The 22,299-nt window shown below is 48.4% G+C and overlaps 1 protein-coding gene across 10 annotated transcripts in view; it reads left to right on the top strand.

The window, feature by feature from the left end:
• Positions 1–22,299, top strand: part of KCP (kielin cysteine rich BMP regulator) — a 109,203-nt gene that overhangs the window by 6,215 nt on the left and 80,689 nt on the right. For 7 of the 10 annotated variants that reach the window (XR_008314711.1, XR_008314710.1, XM_053288764.1 and 4 more), the window contains exons 2-7: positions 889–1,445; positions 3,370–3,442; positions 15,173–15,441; positions 17,593–17,776; positions 19,133–19,200; positions 20,048–20,144. Coding sequence is in view for 8 of the 10 variants with exons in the window: in XM_053288764.1 (XP_053144739.1) it covers positions 889–1,445; positions 3,370–3,442; positions 15,173–15,441; positions 17,593–17,776; positions 19,133–19,200; positions 20,048–20,144 (1,248 nt within the window). In the remaining 2 variants the exon portion in view is untranslated. Of the gene's footprint in view, positions 1–888; positions 1,446–3,369; positions 3,443–12,144; positions 12,396–12,419; positions 12,645–13,820; positions 13,916–15,172; positions 15,442–17,592; positions 17,777–19,132; positions 19,201–20,047; positions 20,145–22,299 lie in introns of those variants that run through there. The other 3 variants (XM_053288760.1, XM_053288761.1, XM_053288762.1) reach the window with 3 other exon arrangements.

Consider the following 22,299-nt stretch of genomic DNA (forward strand, 5'->3'; position numbering starts at 1 on the left):
TCTCCAACCCCAGCACAGCATCCCTCCAGTGGCTGTTGCTGGTGTCTATCTCATGTTTCTTTTTAGATTGTGAGCCCCTTGGGGACAGGGATCCATCTTTATTTGTCTGTCTGAAACCCTGGAGAGCTCCTGCAGTCAGTGTAGACAAGACAAGCTAGGTGGAACAAGGGTCTGACTGAGTAGACAGCTGCATCATAGCATTCCTTGGCTGGGATGACTCAGGCTACAAGTCCATCATTCTGTTTCCAACCCGCCAAAGTTTGTAAACTGGGAAGTTTACAAGCAATCAATGCATGAAGCGAATGCCTCAGTTCCCCCCCAGGATGTGGTATTCAGAGATAGACTACCTCTGGACATGGAGGTTTTGGCTGTGCTAACAGCCATTGATAGACTGTTAAGAGAGCCATCCCCATCAAGCTCTCTAAATCAAGAGGGGAGGGGAGCTATTGTATTGCAGACAATACTGAGCTGGATGGACCAATGGTCTGACTCGGTATAAGGCAGCTTTCTATGTTCTTAAGGGTTCTCAACCTTGGGTCTCCAGAATTTGTTGGACATCACCATCACCACTACCCCCACTACCCCGACCACCTTCAATTTATGTCCAAGACCAGATCGTTCCCAGTTGCATTGGCCAAAGGCTGAGGGTGATGGGACATCTGGGGACCTCCTGGCCTAATAACAACTGGTCTAAGTCAACTAAGCCAGTAGGCCTTACACGTCTTGTGGCAGTGAGTTCCATAAGCTAATTATGGCAGGCCAGGTATGGTGTAGTGGCTACTTGTGATACAAGGTCCCCCAGAGAAAGCAACCATCTCCCAACATTCCGGCCCATTCCGTGGGCACCCTTCCTGTGGTTTCTAACACACCTCTGCCCTTGCTTTGCAGTCATCGACCTGCTGGAGGCACTCAACATCACCCGCTCGGTCATGGGGGTCACCAAGGCCAAGGGTCCTGATCCAGGAGTGCCAGCCTGGAAGTTCCGCCAGCGGGTGCCCCACCTGACCCTGCCCTGGGACTACTCCATCTACCTGCTCTCCACGGTGCAGGGGGCCCTTGGATTCCACTTCGTGGCCCGCCAGAACCGTGGCTCTGAGGGGACCCTCATCGCTCTGGTGTCCCCAGCTGCCACCAAACGGGACGGGCGGCCACTGCTGCAGCTGGTGTCCAGCACCCTGTCGGACCAGCTCCGCCTAGAGTACCGTGCTGTGCATAACATGGAACCCGCCTCCTTCGTCTTCCCTGGAGGCAACCCCTTTGCTCACAGCCGCTGGGCCCGGCTTGCCCTCAACCTGGAGCCCCAGTGCATCTCGCTCTTCGTGGACTGCCAGGAGCCCATCGTCTTCCAGAAGGGCCACGGAGAGGAGGTCCTGAGCCTCATCCTGCCCCTTGATCTGCAGATCACCTTTGCCAGTTTGGCTGGAGACAAGGCCAGCAAGTTTCTGGTACGAAAGAAGCCCGAATTCAGACATTACATTGTATCAGTGTACAGATGTCTGTACACTCCTACATGTGTTTGGGTGAATTGGCTGCACCTGCGTTCATGTTAAAAGTGAACCTGGGAATAGGATCCTTCAAATGCAGGTACAGATAGGAAGTCAGGCTATTTGTCCATCTAGTTTGGTATTGTCTACACTGACTGGCAGCAGCTTCTCCAAGGTTTCAGGCATGAGTCTCTCCCAGCCCTACCTGGAGATGCTGCCAGAGAGTGAACCTGGGACCTTCTGCATGCTAAGCAGATGTTCTGCCAGCCCCATCTCCAGCCCCAAACATAGGAAGCTGTCTCATACTGAGTCAGGCCACTGGTCCATCTAGCTTGGTATTGTCTACACTGATTGGCAGTGGCTCTCCAAGGCTTCAAAAAACAGGAGTCTTTCCCAACCCTACCTGGGTGCTTTCTAGATTAGACCCTGCAATGGAGTCACGTTGGAACTCAGAAGTGTGCTAGCAGGGTGCCGTTCACATTGCCAATGCCTTGTCTTGAATTTAACCGCTGCGATATAGAGCTAGGATGTTGTATATCCGGCATAAGGAAGTTGCTGCTTTTTGGGGTTGTTAGTTTCCGCGAGACTGCTCCCCCTGCTGTTTACTTTTTTGATGCAGCTTGCCTGAACAGAGGCATTTTGCTAGTCTGGAAAGCACCCTGGAGATGTAAGTGCATACACTGCACATAGATTATACATGCATTGAATATAATGTATGAATAGAGCTATTTTTGTTTAGTCATTACCTTATTTATCTAAATCCAAGACTGTTTATTTCCAAGTTCTCTGATGTTAGAAGCGAGGGGGTCATCTTGAATTCTAAAAGGCCGTTCACAACTGCAGTCTAACCCAGGCTAGGAATGCCCAGCCTGGGTTAGGCTGCGTGTGAGTACCACTGAAATAGGGCCGATTCTGCAGGTGGCAGCACCACCTAGCTCTGCTTCTTAGCCCAGTTGTTAGCCAAGGTTAAGGGAGCGAGCGCTCCCTTAAACCGGGCTATAGGCTTGTGAAGCTGGGCTACTACTAGCCCAGCTGCACACAGAGACAGGCACCTAGAACTCTCATCTCTTGGGGGAATCCCCCAATGCAGTGTATGTATCATGTGCTGCATTGTGAGATTTACAGAGACCGGGAGGAGCCCCAGTTTCTGTTTACCAGCACTGCCGGAAGCAGCATGGAGATTCACCCGCGCTGCTCTCGGCAGTGCTGGATGTGTAGGCGTGTGGCTTGTGTGATGCCCAGGCCGTGAGTGGACATCTGGGGGAATGTAGGTAGAACCCTGCTTCCCCCCCACCCGCCCTGCTGCACACAGGCATGATTGTGTGAACAGCCCCTAAGTCATAGGAACATAGGAAGCTGCCATATACTGAGTCAGGCCATAGGTCCATCTCGTTCAGTATTGTCTACACAGACTGGCAGCGGCTTCTCCAAGGCTGCAGGCAGGAATCTCTCTCAGCTCTATCTTGGAGATGCCAGGGAAGGAACTTGCAGCCTAGATGCTCTTCCCAGAACGGCTCCATCCCCTAAGGGGAATATCGTACAGTGCTCACACTTCCAGTCTCCCTTTTGTATGCAACCAGGGTGGACCCTGCTTAGCTTAAGGGGACAAGTCATGCTTACTACCACAGGGCCAGCTCTCTTCCCAAAAGTCCACTTCCTTTTGGATAAATATATGTATAACATGTATATAACCTGTATTTTAAAAGATCTGTCTTAAATTCAGGGTTGTCTTCTATCTGGGTAAATGCAGTATTTACTCCAGGTCTTGATGGTACCATCTTTGAAATGGAGAGACCCACCCCTCTTTTTCCTATCCCCTCATTTCCCCCCACTTTGGCTGTACTTTTGTGGCATTTTTACGGTGACTTTGTAATGTTTTCTGCAGGGTTATTGGCAGACGGCAGAAATCTCGCCCAATGGCTTCCCACACCGCCCTTGGCACTGTGAGAACCTGCCAGGTAAGATCTGGGGGAATGCGGGGGGGGGGCATCCTAGGAGGATGTGTATGTCTGTTTGGTAATTTCTGAATGCCAGAGCATACTGGGATCTAGGAATATACAATGCACCAAAACCCCCAAAAAGATTCTCCAAAGAACAGTATCTCGCTTACAAACAAACAATAATAAAAATCACTGACCAGCAAGCATAATATAAAATGAAGTATAATATAGACACAAAGAATATGCTTCTGATAGGAGTTTATATTACATAGCCCAGGTGTGGACAAATCTGGCCCTCCAACTGTTGCTGAACTACGACTCCCATCATCCCTAGCTTTATTTTATTGTGACTGGGGGTGATGGGAGTTGTAGTTCACCAACAGCTAGAGGACGTAGTTTGCCCACCCCTGCCATAGACATAGAAACAGCTCATATAACAATACCCATATGCAGGGGTTCTCAACCTGTAACCTCTGCTAACTGGGCAAAGAGGCAACTTTTTAACGTGACGATTCTCTTTATTGAGCAGAGGGAGAGTAACTGGCCCTGTCCACCCCCAGCACAGTACCTCCAGTGACTGTTGCTGGTGTCTGTCTTGTGTTTCCTTTTAGATTGTGAGCCCTTTGGGGATAGGGAGCTGTATTATTTCTCTATGTAAACCGCTTTGGAAACTTTTGTTGAAACGTGGTATATAATTTTTTTGGTGGTGGTGGTAATCCAGATGTTGTTGAATTATGACTCCCATTACCCCCAGCTTCAATTTATTGTAGCAGGGGATGATGGGAATTGTAGTTCAGCAACATCTGGAGTACTACCACAGGTGGGGAACTCCTGCCCATATGGATGAAGGAGGTTAACCACTTGAAAAAGACATTACATCTAGAAACAGTTATATACCAGGTTACTGCTGTGGATTCATGGATTCATATGATTATTATTTTATATGATTATTATTTTATGAGTTGTTTGTATGGCTAAGGTATTATAAACTCCTATTAGAAGCATATTCTCTGTGCCTATATTATAGTTCATTTATATGATGCTGGTTAGTGATGGTGGATCTTTCTGCTTTTTTCCTGGAACATAAGAACAGCCCTGCTGGATCAGGCCCAAGGCCCATGTAGTCCAGCATCCTCTTTCCCACAGTTGCTTCTGAGAAATGTGTTCAGATGCTTCTGAGAAGCCCAAAGGCAAGAGATGAAGGCGTGCCCCCACTCCTGCTGTCGCTCCCCTGCAACTGGGATTCAGAGTCATCTGAATGTAGCCTGGAGACAGCCTCTAGTCATCAGACTATAGAAGCCATTTGCCTAAGCCCCTTGTCTTGAGGAAGATGACCAGAAGACCATGGTCAGGCCCAAGGGAAGTATTTCCAGTCCAGATTTGATTCAAAGAGGGAGCAAGCTACTGGCTTCGGGGAAGTTTTCTCCTCGTCAAGCCTTCAACATTCATGCTGGGAGATGAAACAGCTGGGCCAGATGTTCCCTGTCATGGGCGGGTAAGTTCCCTGGGCCTTGGACAGGATCCAGTACCTTGGAGAAGGGGTTGACATCTGGGATAAAAGCTGGATTATGCTGCCAGAAGATCAGAGGAATCTGGGGTACTCTCAGGGATGGGGTGGGGAGGCGACAACTCAGTGAACAAGATGTTTCTGTCTGATTCTGAGCCAGCCCTATGGTGTTTTGGAGGTATTTCTCTTTAGGGCTTTTCCGTTGATCATCTTGTTGCCAATGAACTCATGAAACTGCTGTATGAGTTGAGATGCCTTTCCTCATGGTAGCATTCCCGTTGCAAGGAAATTGTGTCCCCACTTCACTTGATCTTTGTGCTCAATGTCGTTGTGGGAATTTACTCCTTACAGTGACCTACATTATGCTCTTTCCCTGCTAATGATTGCTGTTATGGATCCCCAGGGGTTTTGTTAGATCCTGGCCAGAAACCAGCTTCAGTCTCCTCAGCTCTCTTTCCCATTTTCTCTCTCTGCTTCTCTTAGCTATTAATATTCTACAAGTGAGACCCATGACAAAAATGTTGCATCAGATATGAAGTCGCATTCAGATTTGAAATTTCCTTGCTCCCTCCCTCCCTCACCTCCTTCTCCCTATTCCTTCTCTTACCCTCCTCCCCAGAAATATCCAATGAGATTGGCTGTGCCCTGTTGATTGACAGGAGGGGAACCTCCTTTCAAAAACTTCATTTAAACATTCTGTAGGCTAGTTCCCACAATCATTAGTTTGGTAGGACAAGTGTCTTACCCAAGTTCAGGAGCTGTGGGCACTCTCATTTTGTGATTGGCTGCCTTCAGATGTAATGCAGAACCATGGGTCCAGTGGAACCCGTGGTTCCGTGCCCCCCTCCCCCTGTTCTTCCATCCTCATTCAGATGTTCGGGAGAGCTGCCTCTCTGCGGTCAGTGAGACTGCAGAGAGGCGGGAGAGCTGGCGTGTGGGCTTCCATCTTGACAGAAGGACAGCCCACACAGCCAAAGCTTCTTCCCTCAACTCCAGTTCTCTAGGGCCAAAATGGCGGAGCTAGCGTTTGGATGTAACACTGGCACCGCAGAAATGGAGTTGGCAGTGGTGAAACTCCACTCTAACCAAAGGTTCAGAATGGAGCTTGGGGAGGGAAACAGCGGGCATCTTCCCACCGCAAACTCCATTTCCCCAAATTTGGATGTGTGAGTGAGGAAACCGGAGGTGAAGGGACCTCCAGTTTCCTGTTACATCTGAATTCGGCCTTTGTGTGCTCGTAAAAAGCAAGGTAGGGAGCAGGGGAAGTGATTGTGGGTGAGGCTGCTGCTGGGTAGGACACTTTCCAGACTAGTTGCTCAACAGCAGCAAAATGCCTCCGTTCAGGCAAGTTGCATTGAAAACATCGCATTGAAAAGCAGGGGGAGCAGTCTTGCAGCCACTAAGAACCCGGAAAAACAGCAACTTCCTTATGCCGGATATATGACGTCCTAGCTCCATATCGCAGCGCTTAAATTCGAGACAAGGCATCGGCTATGTGAACGACACCCTGCTGTCCATGTAGGGACTGCGGTGTCACAACGCAGGAAGTGTGAAAGCACACTTCCAAGATCCGGCGTAACCCCGTTGCAGGGTCTAATCTGGAAAGCGCCATCGAGGGCTTTCCCTCTAATATCATTCACCAGCTGCATACAGCTGCTGGGGAGGACACAGCCCTCCTACCAAGCGGGAGTTTCACACACATTCACTTCCCCTGCCTCCTACCTTGCTTTTTATGATCGCACAATCACAAAACGGGAGTGCACACACAGCTCCTGAATGTTGGTAGGACGCTTGTCGTATCAAAATGGCGGCATTGTCAACTAGCCTAGTGGCTGCAAAGTGTGTGTGGTCTCTGCTTCTTCAGAGGCGTTTTTGGTTCTGTGAGGAGGTCCGGACTTCCCGCGAAAACTAACATGTCGGGGCATGCCTTGTGGTCCCCCCCCAACCGCTCCCCCTTAACAGGAGATTACAGGGGCTCTGTGCCCATCCAATTGTTCCATCAGCAGTATATGTTAATACAGGAGAACCCTGTTATCCGTGGGGGTTCCATTCCATGGGGGCCTCAAGAATAGCATAACCACGGATAACATAGCATTAGGGCAACGGGAATTGGGGGACTAGGTTCCTGAGGGAGCCAAAAATGGGAGGAAAGGGATGGAAACAGGATGAAAAACAGACTGAAAGTGGGAGAAATTGTGTGTGTGTGTGTGGGGGGAGTGCCCTACTGTGCTGTGTGTGTCCACAACTGCCAAGCAATGTCCCCCAAGGTAAAAAACAAACAAACTCATTTTCCCCACAAAAATGTGTTATTTCCTTCTTCTTTTCACAAAAAGAATCCATTAGCCATAAAATGACTGTCCTCAAAATGACCTTGGAGGTCATTTCTACCCATCCCTGACCCATGGATATGTGAGTCTTAACCCTTTAAATGCCTAATTTTATTACATATACAGAATTTTTTTAATTGCGTATACGTTACCCGACCATGGATGCCGGGTCCGCAATTTATGTGGTTCTCCTGAAGATTTCACATACTTGATCGCACTTGGCCCTCTCAAGGTTTGCTTCAAGTGGGTATCCTTCAAAAGCACATGTGTGCATTCAAATATGACCATGATGACACAATTTGCCCACATCCTGTTGTGCAGTATAACTCCTCTTCCCCCCCCAACACATGTGCCCTATGTGTATCCATCCGTGTTCCCTGTAACAGAGATGCCAGATACTGTTGACTACAACTCCCACAATTCCCAGACAACTCCCATAATCCACACAGTCCCATAATTGCAGCTGCGGTGATAGGAGTTGTAGTTAACATATGGGAATTCCTGTTACAGGGAACACTGGTATCCATATAATCTTGCTCTTTCTTTAGCTAGCGTAAATAGAGCTACCTTTTTCTCACTGCTCTGCCTTTGTCAGTGGATGTGTTGGCTTGATCAGAAGCCAAAATGAGGCAAGAGGTGAAGGAAGAACTGACCTCTAGCTTCCATGTGAGTGGAACCATGATAGATGCCCTCTACTATGACTTCTTTACAAATGCAACCATTCAGGAAATAGGGGTGCCACAGTTAAGTGTTATCGGATGGGTCCATGGAGCAAATCTAAACACTAGGCAGGGACTGATCCTGCTGGATGAAACCATCCTTCATCTGTTTGGGAATCCTATTTCAATAGCCACTGGTTTAAGTCTAGAAAAATATGATCAAGGGAAATGAGAAGATTGTTCAAAATCTTCAGTCAAGTTTCCTCATTTGAGATCACAGGATCCTTCCTGACAAAAAAACCCCAATACACTGCCCCTGCACAACATGAAGAATGTGTGGGTAATTGGAAGCGAGAGCTTTCTGAGCCTCCACACACACCTAGCAGCTTGCATCTTCTTCCCCAGCAGAATCTCATGGACTGGTTGGATAGCCAGCAGGGGCCTTGCACAATTTCTATAGCGCCACCTGCTGGCCAAACTCTTGCTTTCCATGAATAATCCACCTTTTTCCCCATTCGCCAGCAAAGTACTAATGAAAAGGGGTGGCATTTTCACATAAAGGCAAGAACTGGCAGGCAGGTGGCACTGTGGAAATCCCACAAGGTCCCTGCTGGGCATCTGAACAGCCCATGAGATCCTATTCAGAACGAAGTTGCACATCTTTGGGAAGGCTTGGAGGCTGAGTAAACTCTTGCTTCCAACTTGCATGCAAAAGCTCTTCATGTCACTGTTTTTTGCCATCTGGAAGGATCCCAAATTTAGGCCCTCTTTTCCCCCATAGCATGAATTTTAAGCCAATAATTGAAACAATCCAAATAAGCTCTCCTTTTGACTGGCAACAGGCCTGAGGCAGCTCCGAGCAGAACAGCAGGTGTGCACTTAGACAGACCCAAAACAGCACATGGGCTTTGTCCAGTTGCCAAATCTGAGGAAGTACATGCTGCCCCCAGATTTCCACACAATATAACATTTGTGGACAAAAGTTTGCATTCAAGACCTTGAGGATATGGGGGTTTCTGTTTCCCTTGTTGGTGTCTCCAAATTTTAATCACATTTCTGACAGCATTTCTATGGCTTTCACTCTGAAGGAATAATCTCCTCAGAGCTATTAGTTGTTGTGGAGGCAAAAACCACAAAAAGTCCAGCTGACAGGAAGAGATTCAGAGCCCGTTCTCTTTTGTAGTCGCCAAATCCTTGAATGTGCATTGCAAACTTCCTCTAAAAGTTCATCCTTTTGTTTTCAGCGAAACTGAGACAGAACTATATGAATCTTCCTAACAAATTCTTAAAGCTGCTAACCGACGCTGCAAACTTATTTGTGCTCGAGGAAGCCAAATTATGTCAGCCACATAAAGTGGAGCCATTTCTTTTTGCCTGTGGAAGCCGGAAAAAGCCCTTGTAACGTTTGTAAAAACTTGAGCAAGCTTATGAAAGCTAAACAGGAAGGGGGCAGATATGTACGATGCTTTACCCCCACTGCACCCCATGTGGCAGGGATCAGGGATGGAGCTATAACTGCATGCACGGGTTCTAAGAACCTGTGCGCAGCTGCCATCAGGCACCTGTAACAGCTGCCCCCCAGAGGACCCCTGGTGGTGATGGAGGCAGTGGTGGCAGCCTCCCTGAGGGAGGGAGCAGCCCACTGCTCAGCTGCCGCCACTGCTGCCACTGTGCAGAGCGGGGAGAGAAGGGGCCATCTGCACACCCGATGGAAAGAGAAGGGGTGTTGCCGTGGGGTCGTGGGTGGGGAGTGCTTCTGAGTTGTGGGGGACGGCAGCCTGAACATGGGTCACCTATGTCCTCCCTCTGCTACTGGCTGGGATATTGCCAGGCTAGGCACCAAAAAAAAAAAAACCCGGCTTTGGGAACTTTTGTTGAAAAGTGGCATATCAATATTTATTTATTTATTTATCTATCTATTCATCTACCGTATTTTACGGACTATAAGACACTATGGACCATAAGACGCACCTTAATTTTAATCCAGTTTTTCAGAGTTTTAAAATATTAAACTGTTAAAACATATAAGGTGCACCTGAATTTTGGCGGATATTTTTCGAGGAAAAAAGTGAGTCTTATAGTCCATAAAACACGGCAATTAATTAATTAATTAATTAATTAATACATTTCTATACCGCCCAAAATGCAAGTTCTCTGGGTGCTTTATAAAAAAATAAAAACAGCCAAGAAAAGATTAAAACATTTCAACAATTCAAGTCATGCTTGCTACCACACGACCAGCTCTCCTCTCAGTGAGGAGACAGTGAGGCAATCCTGAGATAGCTGGACCAAGGGGCTGAATCAATAGGAGACAGGTCCATCCATTCAGCATCTGCAAAAGATCCCTGGTTCAGTTCTTGGCAACTCCATCTGAAAGAATCTGAGGCATCAGGGTTGAGAGAGACTCCTGCCTGGAACCCTGGGTTGCTGCTGCTGGTCAAGGTAGACAATGCTGAGCTAGATGGACCAAGGGTATGAATCAGTATAAGGCAACTTATGTGTGTGTTCATATGTATAGTTAACATCTGCAAGGGAGCCTTTAATTTTGATGGTCTCTCAAAATAATGTCTGAATCACGTTGCCAGTAAACATGCACTGTGTTTCAAAAGCCTCATGTGTGAAAATAGCAGCACATTCATCCTTGATCATCAAGGATGGTTTATTAAGAGTTAATGGAGCCTCCTGGTACAGAAGCAGTCTATTACTGAATACCAAATGCAGGGGAAGGAACAATAGAAGAGGGTCGCCTTCATGCCCTAAGGACAGGCATCTTTGAAGATGGTTCAGAAGCTTCAGCTGGTCCAGAATGCCTCCACAAGGAGCATAGCTTGTTGGCACCAGTCGCTTCGTCAGTATTACATCCATCTTGCAGCAGTTTAACTCGTTACCGGTTTGCTTCCCAGTTAGATTCAAAGTGCTGATCTTGACTTTTAAAGTCCTACATGGCTTGGGGTATCTGTCAGACCACATCCGCCCATATGAACCTGCCAGGGCTCTTCATTCAGCATTTTGGGTTCTGCTCATGGCCTTGCAACTAATAGAAATCCAGTTGGCACGGATTACAGACAGGGCCTTTTCAGCTGTGGCCCCCTGTCTTTGGAATGTGCTCTTGGAAGAGCTCCACCATACTCCTTCCCTCAGCATCTTTAGGAAACAGCTAAAGACCTGTCTCTTTAGAATGTGTAATATTTTGTCTGCATTGTATGTCTGATGGGTTTTAACTTTTTAACTTGTGGTTTTAAATTTGATTTTAACTGCGTCTTTTTAAAAAGTTAATTTATATTAATTTTATTAGTTTTATATTGTTTTGATATTGTATCTGCTTGTACTGATTTTGTGAGCCACCCCGAGCAGTGGTGTACTGGAGGGGCAGTGTATAAATATTGTAAGTAAGTGAGCAGGATGTAAGGTTTGTGGGACTTTTTTTCAGCAATCCTGTAGCTCCCTTTTCCAAGAAAGCAGTGCTTTGCTTGTCACAACAGAATCACGTGACTCATAACTATAGCAGTGTCACCTCTGATTTCTTCTGGAAAGCACGGGTGATTTCTGGGAGGAGCAAAAGCCCAATTACTCTGACGAGTTTTATATAAACTTATTTCTTTCTGATAAATACACTAATGTCTTGCATTTGGTGGCCAAATTCTGTACGGCTGCGATTAAGATCCTCACATGGTGTGTCAGAAATGGTTAATACCTGTTTTTAGTTTTTCTCATCCTATTATAGCAATAGCAATATAGCAATAGCACTTACATTTATATACCGCTCTATAGCCAGAGCTCTCTAAGCGGTTTACAATGATTTTAGCATATTGCCCCCAACATTCTGGGTACTATGTTTTATTTAAATTTTATGTAATAGTTCCTCTGTGTGTGTGTGTGTGTGTGTGTGTGTGTGTGTGTATCTATCTATCTATCTATCTGTCTATCTATCTACATACATACACACACACACCTGTACCGATAGCCACTTTTAAGGACCCTTTCACCTAGGTTTGGACTGTATATTTGATCAATGATCGTAATAAACTGAACTGAACTGGGAGGAACAAAACAAGTTGTCTGGCTTGCTGGCCTGTGGTGCTCATTCCATATGTGAACAGACTCCACTCCAGAATTTAGATCCTACCCTGCATGCATACATCCCAGCCCAGAGGTCTCCCCCTCACTCCCTTATCTTGGCCAATTGTCTCCAGTTTAGTGCCCAGATGTGGAGGGGACAGGAGAGTATGAGTTGATGCCACTTCCAGCCAAGACAAGAGCATGGGGGGAGCGGGGGCGAGGGTTTGCAAATTCATTTAGGGGTTTACAGTTTCATTTAGCACCCCGCACCCCCAAGATTCAGGCTGTTGAAAGTTTTGCCCGCCTTTTTGTGAGCAGGAAGAAGTTCAGAGTAGCCTTATCAGGACCAGATCCCTCAAAGGAAAGTGGGCATTGGGGGTCCTTTGAGGCCTATGCCTGGTTATTTGCAAATGTGCAAGGTGAGAGTGGATTATGGAGGGAGGGAGCCCCTATAGGGGATAAAAGGCCTGACTATATGTGTCCATCCACACCAGGGGTCTATAGCTGGGTGCTTGAACCTCTGCTTTGCATGCAGAAGGTCCCAGGGTCAATGCCTGGCATCTCCAGTTTAGGGCCGAGAAAGACCCTTCTCTGGCTGAAACCCAGAAGAGATGCTTCCAGTCAGTGTAAGCAACACTGAGTTAGACAGACGAAGAGTGTGACTCAGGGTAAGGCCAGCTGCACACCTCAGTAATTTTGTTGCCTGAAGCTGAAGGGCTTTGGAGTGTCCCCCCTCACTGCCTTGAGCCCCCCCCCGCTTTTAGTTTTTTAAAAGGTTTTTTTTTTTAAAGAAAAAAAGAAAGAAACCTGAATTTGGGAGGCCTCCAAATGCCCTGGAGGGAGGGCCTCCTCAGAAGCCTGCTGCTGCCCTGCCCCGTCCCCTGTCCCCCTGATTTTTGCCATAATTGCAGCTGGGTGCAGGGTGTTGGCAGGAGGCCCCCCCAACATTTGGAGGACCCAGACCTAGGAGGCCATGGACTGGCATCCCAAGGTCTGGGGGTAAGAGTGTCTCTGGGTAAGGCAGCTGTAAATCGGGGAGAGGAGAGCTGGTCTTGTGGTAGCAAGCATGACTTGTCCTCTTAGCTAAGCAGGGTCTGCCCTGGTTGCATATGAATGGGAGACTATGTTTGTGAGCACTGAAAAGTATTCTCCACAGGGGAAAACCCGGTTTGGGGTGAGTGGAGCCAGATGCCAGCCAAACCAGGTCTGGTCCGCTTTTGTGCACACCCGAACTGGGCCTGGTTTGGCTCGATTTGAGCCCAGCTGGGGGACTCCTCTTGCTCCAACTCTTTTTAGTTAAGCCCCCTGGTCCCCCTTTTACTGATAAAGGGGAATCCTTACCGGATTCCCTTTTACCATATGCTCCGAGCCAGTTCGAATTCAGGTGTGACATTAGAGCCAGCGTGGTGTAGTGGTTAGAGTGCTGGACTAGGACCGGGGAGGTCCGAGTTCAAATCCCCATTCAGCCATGATACTAGCTGGGTGACTCTGGGCCAGTCACTTCTCTCTCAGCCTAACCTACTTCACAGGGTTGTTGTGAAAGAGAAACTTAAGTATGTAGTACACTGCTCTGGGCTCCTTGGAGGAAGAGTGGGATATACAATGTAAATAATAATAATAATAATTATTATTATTATTATTATCCTGGGGCGGCTGCCCTCTTCCCCCCACTTCAGCAGGCTTCCCAGATGCACCTCATTGGCCATAGCAGAAAGCAGCAGGATGCTGGCCTAGATGGGCCTTTGGCCTGCTCTAGTGGGGCAGTTCTTGTGTTCAGTGCCCAGCACCTCTGGTAAACAGCCGCCTCCCCCTTTCCCTCCTCCCCACCCACTGGGCATGTCTTGGCAAAGTCTCACCTGAGCCTTCCAGACAGCTAATGAGCGCCCGCTGGCCCCTGGCTGCCCTTTCCACTAATTGGACACTTCTTGTGTCTTGCAAGGTCAGTTGGGGGGGGAACAACTCCACCTCTTTGACTGTAGGCTCCAGCAGTTGCACCCTCCCAGCCCCTGGGTCTCGGAGGGCTGAGTCAGGCCTCTCATCCAGGCTTGCTCCAAGCAGCGGCTCACAGGTTGGGTGGTTCTGGCACCAAATTGAGGTCAGGCCGTAGGGGGGAATTCTTTCCAGAGGGGGAGGAATGAGGCCCCAGGCGTGACCTCCAAGCCGATGGGCTCATTAGCCAGACAGAGCCTTCCTTGCATGAGGGCTCTGCTTGTTGAGTGTCTGCCTCTGTCTGGGAAATGTCATCACTAGATCTCAAACCAGCGCACAACAATGAATCTGTCCCCAACGCTTGATGCCCAGCTCCCCACCCCCAGCTCTGGATAAGATCCCGGGTTCTGTTTACTCTGGACTACAAAGTAAACTCTCCAGACGAAGTGAAGTAAATTAATCACATTTGCATCACATTTGTGGCAAAAGGGGAGGCTGTTGCCTCCTGCGGCAAATTATCGAGTGGCATTGTGTGAGCGAGCCTCTGGTTTCCTTAAATGAGCTGTCGCTGTGCTTGTTTATTCTGAGTGTGTTTTTAATGAAATTGTAAGATATTTTGTTTTTAATCGGTTCAGTTTGTTCTGAGTGTGTTTTCAATGGCATCTTATGATATTTTGTTTTTAACGTGCGCTTCAGTTTGTTGAATTTGTTGTTCATCCTGGGGGACTCAGGACAATGGGTTGTATATAAATGCAAACAATGAATGTATGAATAAATGTAAAATGATTGGGGTGCCAGCAGAGACGCAAAATGTCCCCTCCCCAGCACTATTGAAGCAGCATTTGGGGACTGATCTGACTCCTGCAAATCCCCATCACCCCGCCCCCGACAGTTTCCCCTGTAACAGAGATTTCCAGATGTTGCTGACTACAACTCCCATAATCCCCAGTCTAAGGACACTGCAACAGTGGATGATTGTAGTCAACAACATCTGGGAATCCCTGTTACAACAACAGTTTATATAGTGCTTTTTAACAAAAGTGTCCAAAGTGGTGTACATAAAGAAATAATAAATAAATAAGATGGATCTCTGTCCCCAAAGATTGACACCAGCAACCGTCACTGGAGGGATACTGTGCTGGGGGTGGATAGGGCCAGTTGCTCTCCCCCTGCTAAATAAAGAGAATCACCGCATTAAAAAGTGCCTCTTTACCTAGTTATCAATTCAAGAAGGTTATGAGCATCTCACCATCTTTCTGCCCCACAGATCCTGACCCACTTTCTCTGCCCTACAACATGGTTGAAGAGCACTACCTGGGTCTGCCAGAGGAGCGTCTCTCCGAGCTGGATTCTCCGCCAGCCTTCGAGCCGCTGGGCCTCACGGACATCCGCCACTACCAGAGGGAGCCCAGTGAGTCCGACTTCCCACCACCGGTGGCAGCACAATCTGGTCCGGTCAGCCCTGAAGAGAGGATCCGGAGGCTGGAGGAGCTGGTGGATGGGCTGGGCACCATGTTGGACATGGTGAAAGAGCAGGTACGGGTCTTCTCTACAACAGGGGCTTTCAAACTTGGGTTCCTAGATCTTGTTAGACTTCAACTCCCATCATCCCCAAAGGCTGTGGAGGATTAGAGTTGTTGTCCAAGGCTGAAACCCCTTGGCAATGCAGAGAACATGGACGTTTGGCCGATCTGGGGGAATGGAGGGAGATAGACATCAGCGGTCAGCGCGGTGTAGTGGTTAGAGTGGTAGACTCCCTGGTGGCGCAGTGGTAAAACTGCCGCCCTGTAACCAGAAGGTTACAAGTTCGATCCTGACCAGGGGCTCAAGGTTGACTCAGCCTTCCATCCTTCCGAGGTCGGTAAAATGAGTACCCAGAATGTTGGGGGGCAATATGCTAAATCATTGTAAACCGCTTAGAGAGCTCCGGCTATAGAGCGGTATATAAATGTAAGTGCTATTGTTATTGCTATTGCTAGACTAGGACCAGGGAGACCCGAGTTCAAATCCCCATTTAGCCATGAAACTCCCTGGGTGGCTTTGGGCCAGTCACTTCTCTCTCAGCCTAACCAGGTTGTTGTGAGGGTAAATGTAACCATGGACACCTCTGGGCTCCTCGGAGGAAGAGCAGGAAGGATGTAAATGTCATAACATAACAAAACATAAAACATAACATAAAACAAAACAGAAGATGAGAGCTGGTCTTGTGGTAGCAAGCATGAATTGCCCCCTTTGCTAAGCTGGGTACACCCTGGTTCACATTTGAATGGGAGACTACATGTGTGAGTACTGTAAAGATATTCTCCTTAAGGGAGGGGGCCGCTCTGGGAAGAGCATCTGCCTGCTTACCTGCAGAAGGTTCCAAGTTCCCTCCCTGGAAGCATCTCCAAGACAGAGCTGAGAGAGACTCCTGCCTGTAAACTTGAAGAAGCCGCTGCCAGTCTGCGTATACAATACTGAACTAGATGGACCAATGGTCTGACTCAGTATAAGGCAGCTTCTTATGTTCCTATAGAGATAAACCATGGGGGTGGGTACAGTTTGTAGCGAAAGGTGCCAGATATTTAGTTTTAATAGTAACCAGATAATAATAGAAATAATTATAATTATAATAGATATGTAGTAGCCAGATGTTTAATTTTAAGTTTAATCTGCTTTTAAATGGTTTTTTATTTTAATCATTATGTATTTTTTATTTTAGCATAAACTGCACTGAGCTACTTTAGTAAGGGCGGTATATAAATCAAATTAGTAAGTAAGTAAGTAGCCATGCTCTTTGAAAACCAATGCATTTGGCTACTCGGAGCCCTCTTTGATCTCCCTTTGGCTTGCTGAAAATTTGTCCAGGTTATGTCCGGGAATCTTAAGGGTTCCCCCGTTCTTCCAACCATAGGGACTAGATGCTTGGTTTTAAAAAAGATACAAGCTGCCTTTTCATAATGCATGTCAGTTCTGCACTTCCAGAGGGGGGAATGTGCACAGCCCTGCTTGGGGACTCTGTCGGCTCCCTGAGCAACCCCACCAGTGTTCTAATTTTTTTCATCCCAGTGCGGAATGAGTTTTGTTCTGGGCGGCAACATCAAGGCAGTGTGCGCACATGTGCATTTTTATTTATTTATTTATTTATTTATTTATTTATTTATTTATTAGAAGCATTTAATATACCGCCCACTCCAAAGACTCCAGGCAGTGTACAATGATATGTAATTAAAGTAACTTTAAAAATTACAATCAAAAGTCACATTAAAAATTGCAAACTAAAATAGATAATGGAAAGGAAATAAAGTAAACTGCAGGGCAAATGCCCAGAGGAAAAGAAAGGTCTTCAGTAAGGATTTAAAGACTGGTAAAGAGGGGGCTAGATGAATCTGAAGAGGAAGAGAATTCCAAAGAAGTGAGGCACAAACTGAAAAATCCCTTTCGCGGGTCCTAGAACTCCAAACCTCTCGAAAATCAGGGACCGACAAAAGGGCCATCTGAAATGATCAAACAGGACGGGATGTAAATGGATGGGAGAGGCAATTCTGTAGGTAAACAGGCGCCAAGCCCCGCAAGGCATTCACAGTGGGGGCCCCTTCTTAATTCAACCTGAGCGGGCTCTAAAATTAACTGAGCGGACATCAACAAACTTGTGGGCGCACGCCTTAGAGGGAACACTGAACCCCGCTGCCCCGCTCCTTTCCCCAGAACTCCGACCTGCTGGGCCGTGTGAAGTCCCTGGAGGAGTGTGAGTGCCGCCGGCTGACGTGCTTTTGGGAGGGGCAGCGCTATGAAGACGGCACTTCCTGGGACAAAGACCCATGCACTGCCTGCAGGTGCGTCCGGGGCAAACCGGAGTGTTCCTTGCGACGTGACCGGCCACACTGCCTGGGTGAGCACATGCCAGGGGCACAATCCACAGTCATGTTTTTCGCACAGATCCGGTTTGTTGCATTACGTCTCTTGCAAGAGAACGTCCACATTGGTCTGGCCCAGGGTGGGGGTGGAAGCAGCTTCTGGCTAGCTCTTGCCGACACAGAGCTTCACAAAGGAGGTGTTTCTGTTTGCGGAGACTTATAGCATGGCATGAGGTGAGGACTCTGGAGCCTTGCAGGGCCCCTGGGGAAGAGAGCCAGTCTTGCAGTCGCGGGCATGAATTGTCCCCGTTGCTAAGCATGGTCTGCCCTGGTTTGTGTTTGGATGGGCACTACATAAGAAGAGCAGCCCTGCTGGATCAGGCACAAGAAGGCCCATCTAGTCCAGCATTCTGTTTCGCACAGTGGCCCACCAGATGCCGCTGGAAGCCACAGGCAGGAGTTGAGGGCAGGCCCTCTCTTCTGCTGTTACTCCCCCCTGCAACTGGTACTCAGAGGCATCCTGCCTTTGAGGCTGGAGGTGGCCTTTAGCCCTCAGACTAGTAGCCGTTGATAGACCTCTCCTCCTTGAAGTTATCCAAACCCTTCTTAAAGCCATCCAGGTTGTTGGCTGTCACCACATCCTGTGGCAGAGAGTTCCACAAGTGGATCACACGTTGTGTGAAAAAGTACTTCCGTTTGTTGGTCCTAGATTTTCTGGCAATCAATTTCATGGGGTGACCCCTGGTTGTAGTGTTGTGTGAGAGGGAGGAGAATTTCTCTCTCTCCACTTTCTCCACTCCATACATGATTTGATAGACCTCCGTCATGTCTCCCCCGTGGTCATATTTTTTGTGAGTGCTGCCTGTCGTGCGACATTCCCCTTACAGAATGGGGCCGTAGCTCAGTGGTAGAGCGTCTGCCTGCATGCCGAAGGTCCCAGGTTCAATCCTTGGAAGTATCTCCAAGTGGGCTGAGAGAGACTCCTGCCTGAAACCTTGGAGAAGCCGCTGCCAGTCACTGTAGACAACACTGAGCTAGGTGGACTGATGATCTGACTCAGTATAAGGCCGTATTCTATGTTCCCTCCACTGGCAAACTGCCCCACCATCTTCCTGGGGGTGAAAGGAGGTCAAAAGAAGGAAAAACAACCCATTCAACAAAAAATCACACACACACACACACACACCTTCATCCAGTGTCTCCCTCCATCTTATGTACCCTGCTCACAAGCAGAATCTGTGTCTGTAGAAAAACACAGTCACCTTTTCCCGGCATGCATCAGGGCTGCCATCATTATGTTCACACAGGGCTCCTGAACCTTCAACCCAGGGAGAAATTCAACAGGTGTAGCTTTTTGGGGGGGCATTGACCTCTTTCCTCCCTCCCTGTAGGCTGTGTGAATGGGAAAAAGGATGGGGAGACCTGGAAGCCAGAGCCCTGTCAGACCTGTCGATGCGAGGTAAGGAGCGGGCATGGTTTGAATTGTACCATATTCATGCCTTTCTGCTGGGCCCTGGCCCTGGCCCTGGGCCTAGGCACCGCTTGGGGCCAGCCCTCCCCTGATCCCACTGGCTTCATAATAGGCAAGTGCATTGGGCACTTCTGTGAACAGTGGTACTCTTCTCTCCGGGACAGCATTCAAAGGCCTTTGTTCTGTGTTTAAAAGAAGATAAGGGGGCAGGGGTCTGTGCCTAAGACAGGACCCCTATTGCAGGAATGGGAGGAGAGCTGGTCTTGTGGTGGCAAGCATGCATTGTCCCCTTTGCTAAGCAGAGTCCACCCTGGTTTGCATTTGAATGGGAGACTGCATGTGTGAGCAGCACTGTAAGATATTCCCTTTAGGGGATGGAGCCACTCTGGGAAGAGCATCTGTGTTCCAAGTTCCCTCCCCGGCATCTCCAAGATAGGGCTGAGAAAGTCTCCTGACTGCAACCTTGGAGAAGACGCTGCCAGTCTGTGCAGACAATACTGAACTAGATGGACCCATGGTCTGACTCAGTATAAGGCAGCTTCCTATGTTCCTGAGTTCCTAATGCCACATGTTCCTAAGCACCTAAACGAGAACATTATATACTGTCACTGTCAAAATGTGACAACCCCCCCCGCAAGCTTCTGCTAGCATGTTTATTGTTATTGCGGACACTGCTTGGATGGTCATTATGCCGCAGGCCCAGATTGGCTAGTGCCTGTGCCATGAGTTCATAGTGACGAGCAAAACACTTCTCATCCCCACTGACATGCACCATGTTGTGACCTTTTTGGCAATAATAGATGCCAGCTAAATCTCTCCTCTCTGTGACCCCTAGGCAGGCACTGTGGAATGCCAAGATGCTGAGTGTCCGGTGCTGTCATGCCGGGAGCAGTACACGCCACCAGGGGAATGTTGCCCTGTTTGCCATCCAGGTAAGAGCTGAGGAGTTCAAGGGAGAACCCCAGGCAGCAAAACAGGGGTCAGCCACGTTTCAGAAGTGGTGTGCCAAGTCTTCTTGCTTCTTGCATGCAGAAGGTGCACTGGGCAAGGGCACTTCCCTGCAGAGTCCATGAACAGCATTCAAAGGCCCTTATAAAGAAGCGGGTGGGTGGGGTCTGCCTCTAAGACAGGACCCCTATTGCAGGAATGGGAAGAGAGCTGGTCTTGTGATAGTAAGTATGAATTGCCCCCTTTGCTAAGCAGGGTCCACCCTGGTTTAAATTTAAATAGGAGACGTGTGAGAACTTTAAGATATTCCCCATAGGGGATGGGACCTCTCTGGGGAGAGCATCTCCATGCTTCCATGCAGAAGGTTCCAAGTTCCCTTTCTTGGCATCTCCAAGACAGGGCTGAGAGAGACTCCTGCCTGCAACCTTGGAGAAGCCACTGCCAGTCTGGGTAGACAATACTGAACCAGCTGGACCAATGGTCTGACTCAGTAGAAGGCAGATTCAGGGGTGGAGCCACCATTGGGCCAACGGGTTCAAAGAACCCGGGCCAGTGGCCAATCAGGAGCTGCGGGAGTGGCCTCGACACGCCCCCCACATCTGATGTCAGACGCGGGGGCGGTAGTTTAGCTCCTGAGCGGGGGCCGCGCAGCCCCTTCGGAAGCTAAACAAACGCTGGCGCTGCGTTCGCAGCACCAGCCAGGAGCGGCTCTTCCCTCCTGGCTGGTGCTGCGAACGCAGCACCAGCCTAACTAGCTCCTGAAGGGGCCTCGTGTAGGGGCCGCGTGGCCCCTTCAGGAGCTAAGACTGGTGCTGCATTCGCAACGCAGCCCAGAAGTGGCTCTTCCTTGCAGGGAAAAGCCGCTCCTGGGCTGCGCTGCAAACGCAGCACCAGGCTTCGTCTAACTGCTGCAGGCTGCAGCGATCCTGAACGGAGCTTCAAGGCTCCGTTTGGGAGCCAGGCCACGCCCCCACGTCTGATGTCAGACGTGGGGGCGTGGCTATCGGGGTGCCCGCCACGGCTGCAAACGGGCCGCCGGCGGGCTAGCTATGCCCCTGGGCAGCTTCCTCTATTCCTACGTTCATTGATCCATTCTAATTTATTTATTTATTTAAAATATTTCTATACCACCCAAAACCTGTTTCTCTGGGTGGTTTTATGTGCCAGTAATACATTTTAACACTGAAGGTCTTTCTCTCTCCCCCCCCCCATTATACTGTAATTAAACTATAATTAAGCTATTGTGCGTAAAGTAAATAAGCTTAATTTAAAATAAATTAAAATGTAGTTTTACTATATACAAAGGCAGCCCTACACAGAGTTCATTGCAGTAGTCCAACCTGGAGATTACTAGCTGGTGTACCACTGTTTTCAGGTCATTCTTCTCAAGGAACAGGCGAAGTTGACGAATCAATTGTAGCTGCTAAAAAGCACTCCTGGCCACAGCCTCAATCTGAGGCACTAGGGTGAGACCCAGGTCCAAGAGCACTCCCAAGCTACGAACCTGTTCTTTCTGGGGGAGTGTAACCTCATCCAGAACAGGAAGTTCTATCCCTTCTATACCAGCAACAATGAGCACCTCCATCTTACTTGGATTCAGCTTCAGTTTATTATCCTTCATCCAGCTCATTACTGCCTGTAGGCAATCATTTAAGGGGCTAGTGCCATTTCCTGATATTGATGACAAGGAGAAATAGATTTGGGTGTCATTAGCATATAGATAACAACCAGCACCAAATCCCCTGATGACCTCACCATGTTTCATGTAGATGTTAAAAAGCATCGGAGCCCTGAGGGACTCCATATAGTTGCTCCCATTTTGAAGAGCAACTGTCACCAAGCACCACCATCTAAAATCTACCTGAGACACAGGAGCAGAACCACTGTAAAACAGTGCCTTCCATCCCCAAATCCCTCAGGCAACCGAGAAGAATACCATGGTCAATGGTATAAAAAGCCGCCGAGAGATTTAAAAACCTAGCAGAGTCACACACTCTCTGTCAATTCCCTGATTAAGGTCCTCTATCATCTCAACCCCATAGCGCACTCTAAAGCCAGTTTGAAATGGGTCTAGATCAGGCATCCCCAAACTGTGGCCCTCCAGATGTTGCTGAACTACAACTCCCAGCATCCCTAGAC

This window comes from Hemicordylus capensis, chromosome 2 (assembly GCF_027244095.1).
Source record: "Hemicordylus capensis ecotype Gifberg chromosome 2, rHemCap1.1.pri, whole genome shotgun sequence".
Lineage (NCBI taxonomy): Eukaryota > Metazoa > Chordata > Lepidosauria > Squamata > Cordylidae > Hemicordylus > Hemicordylus capensis.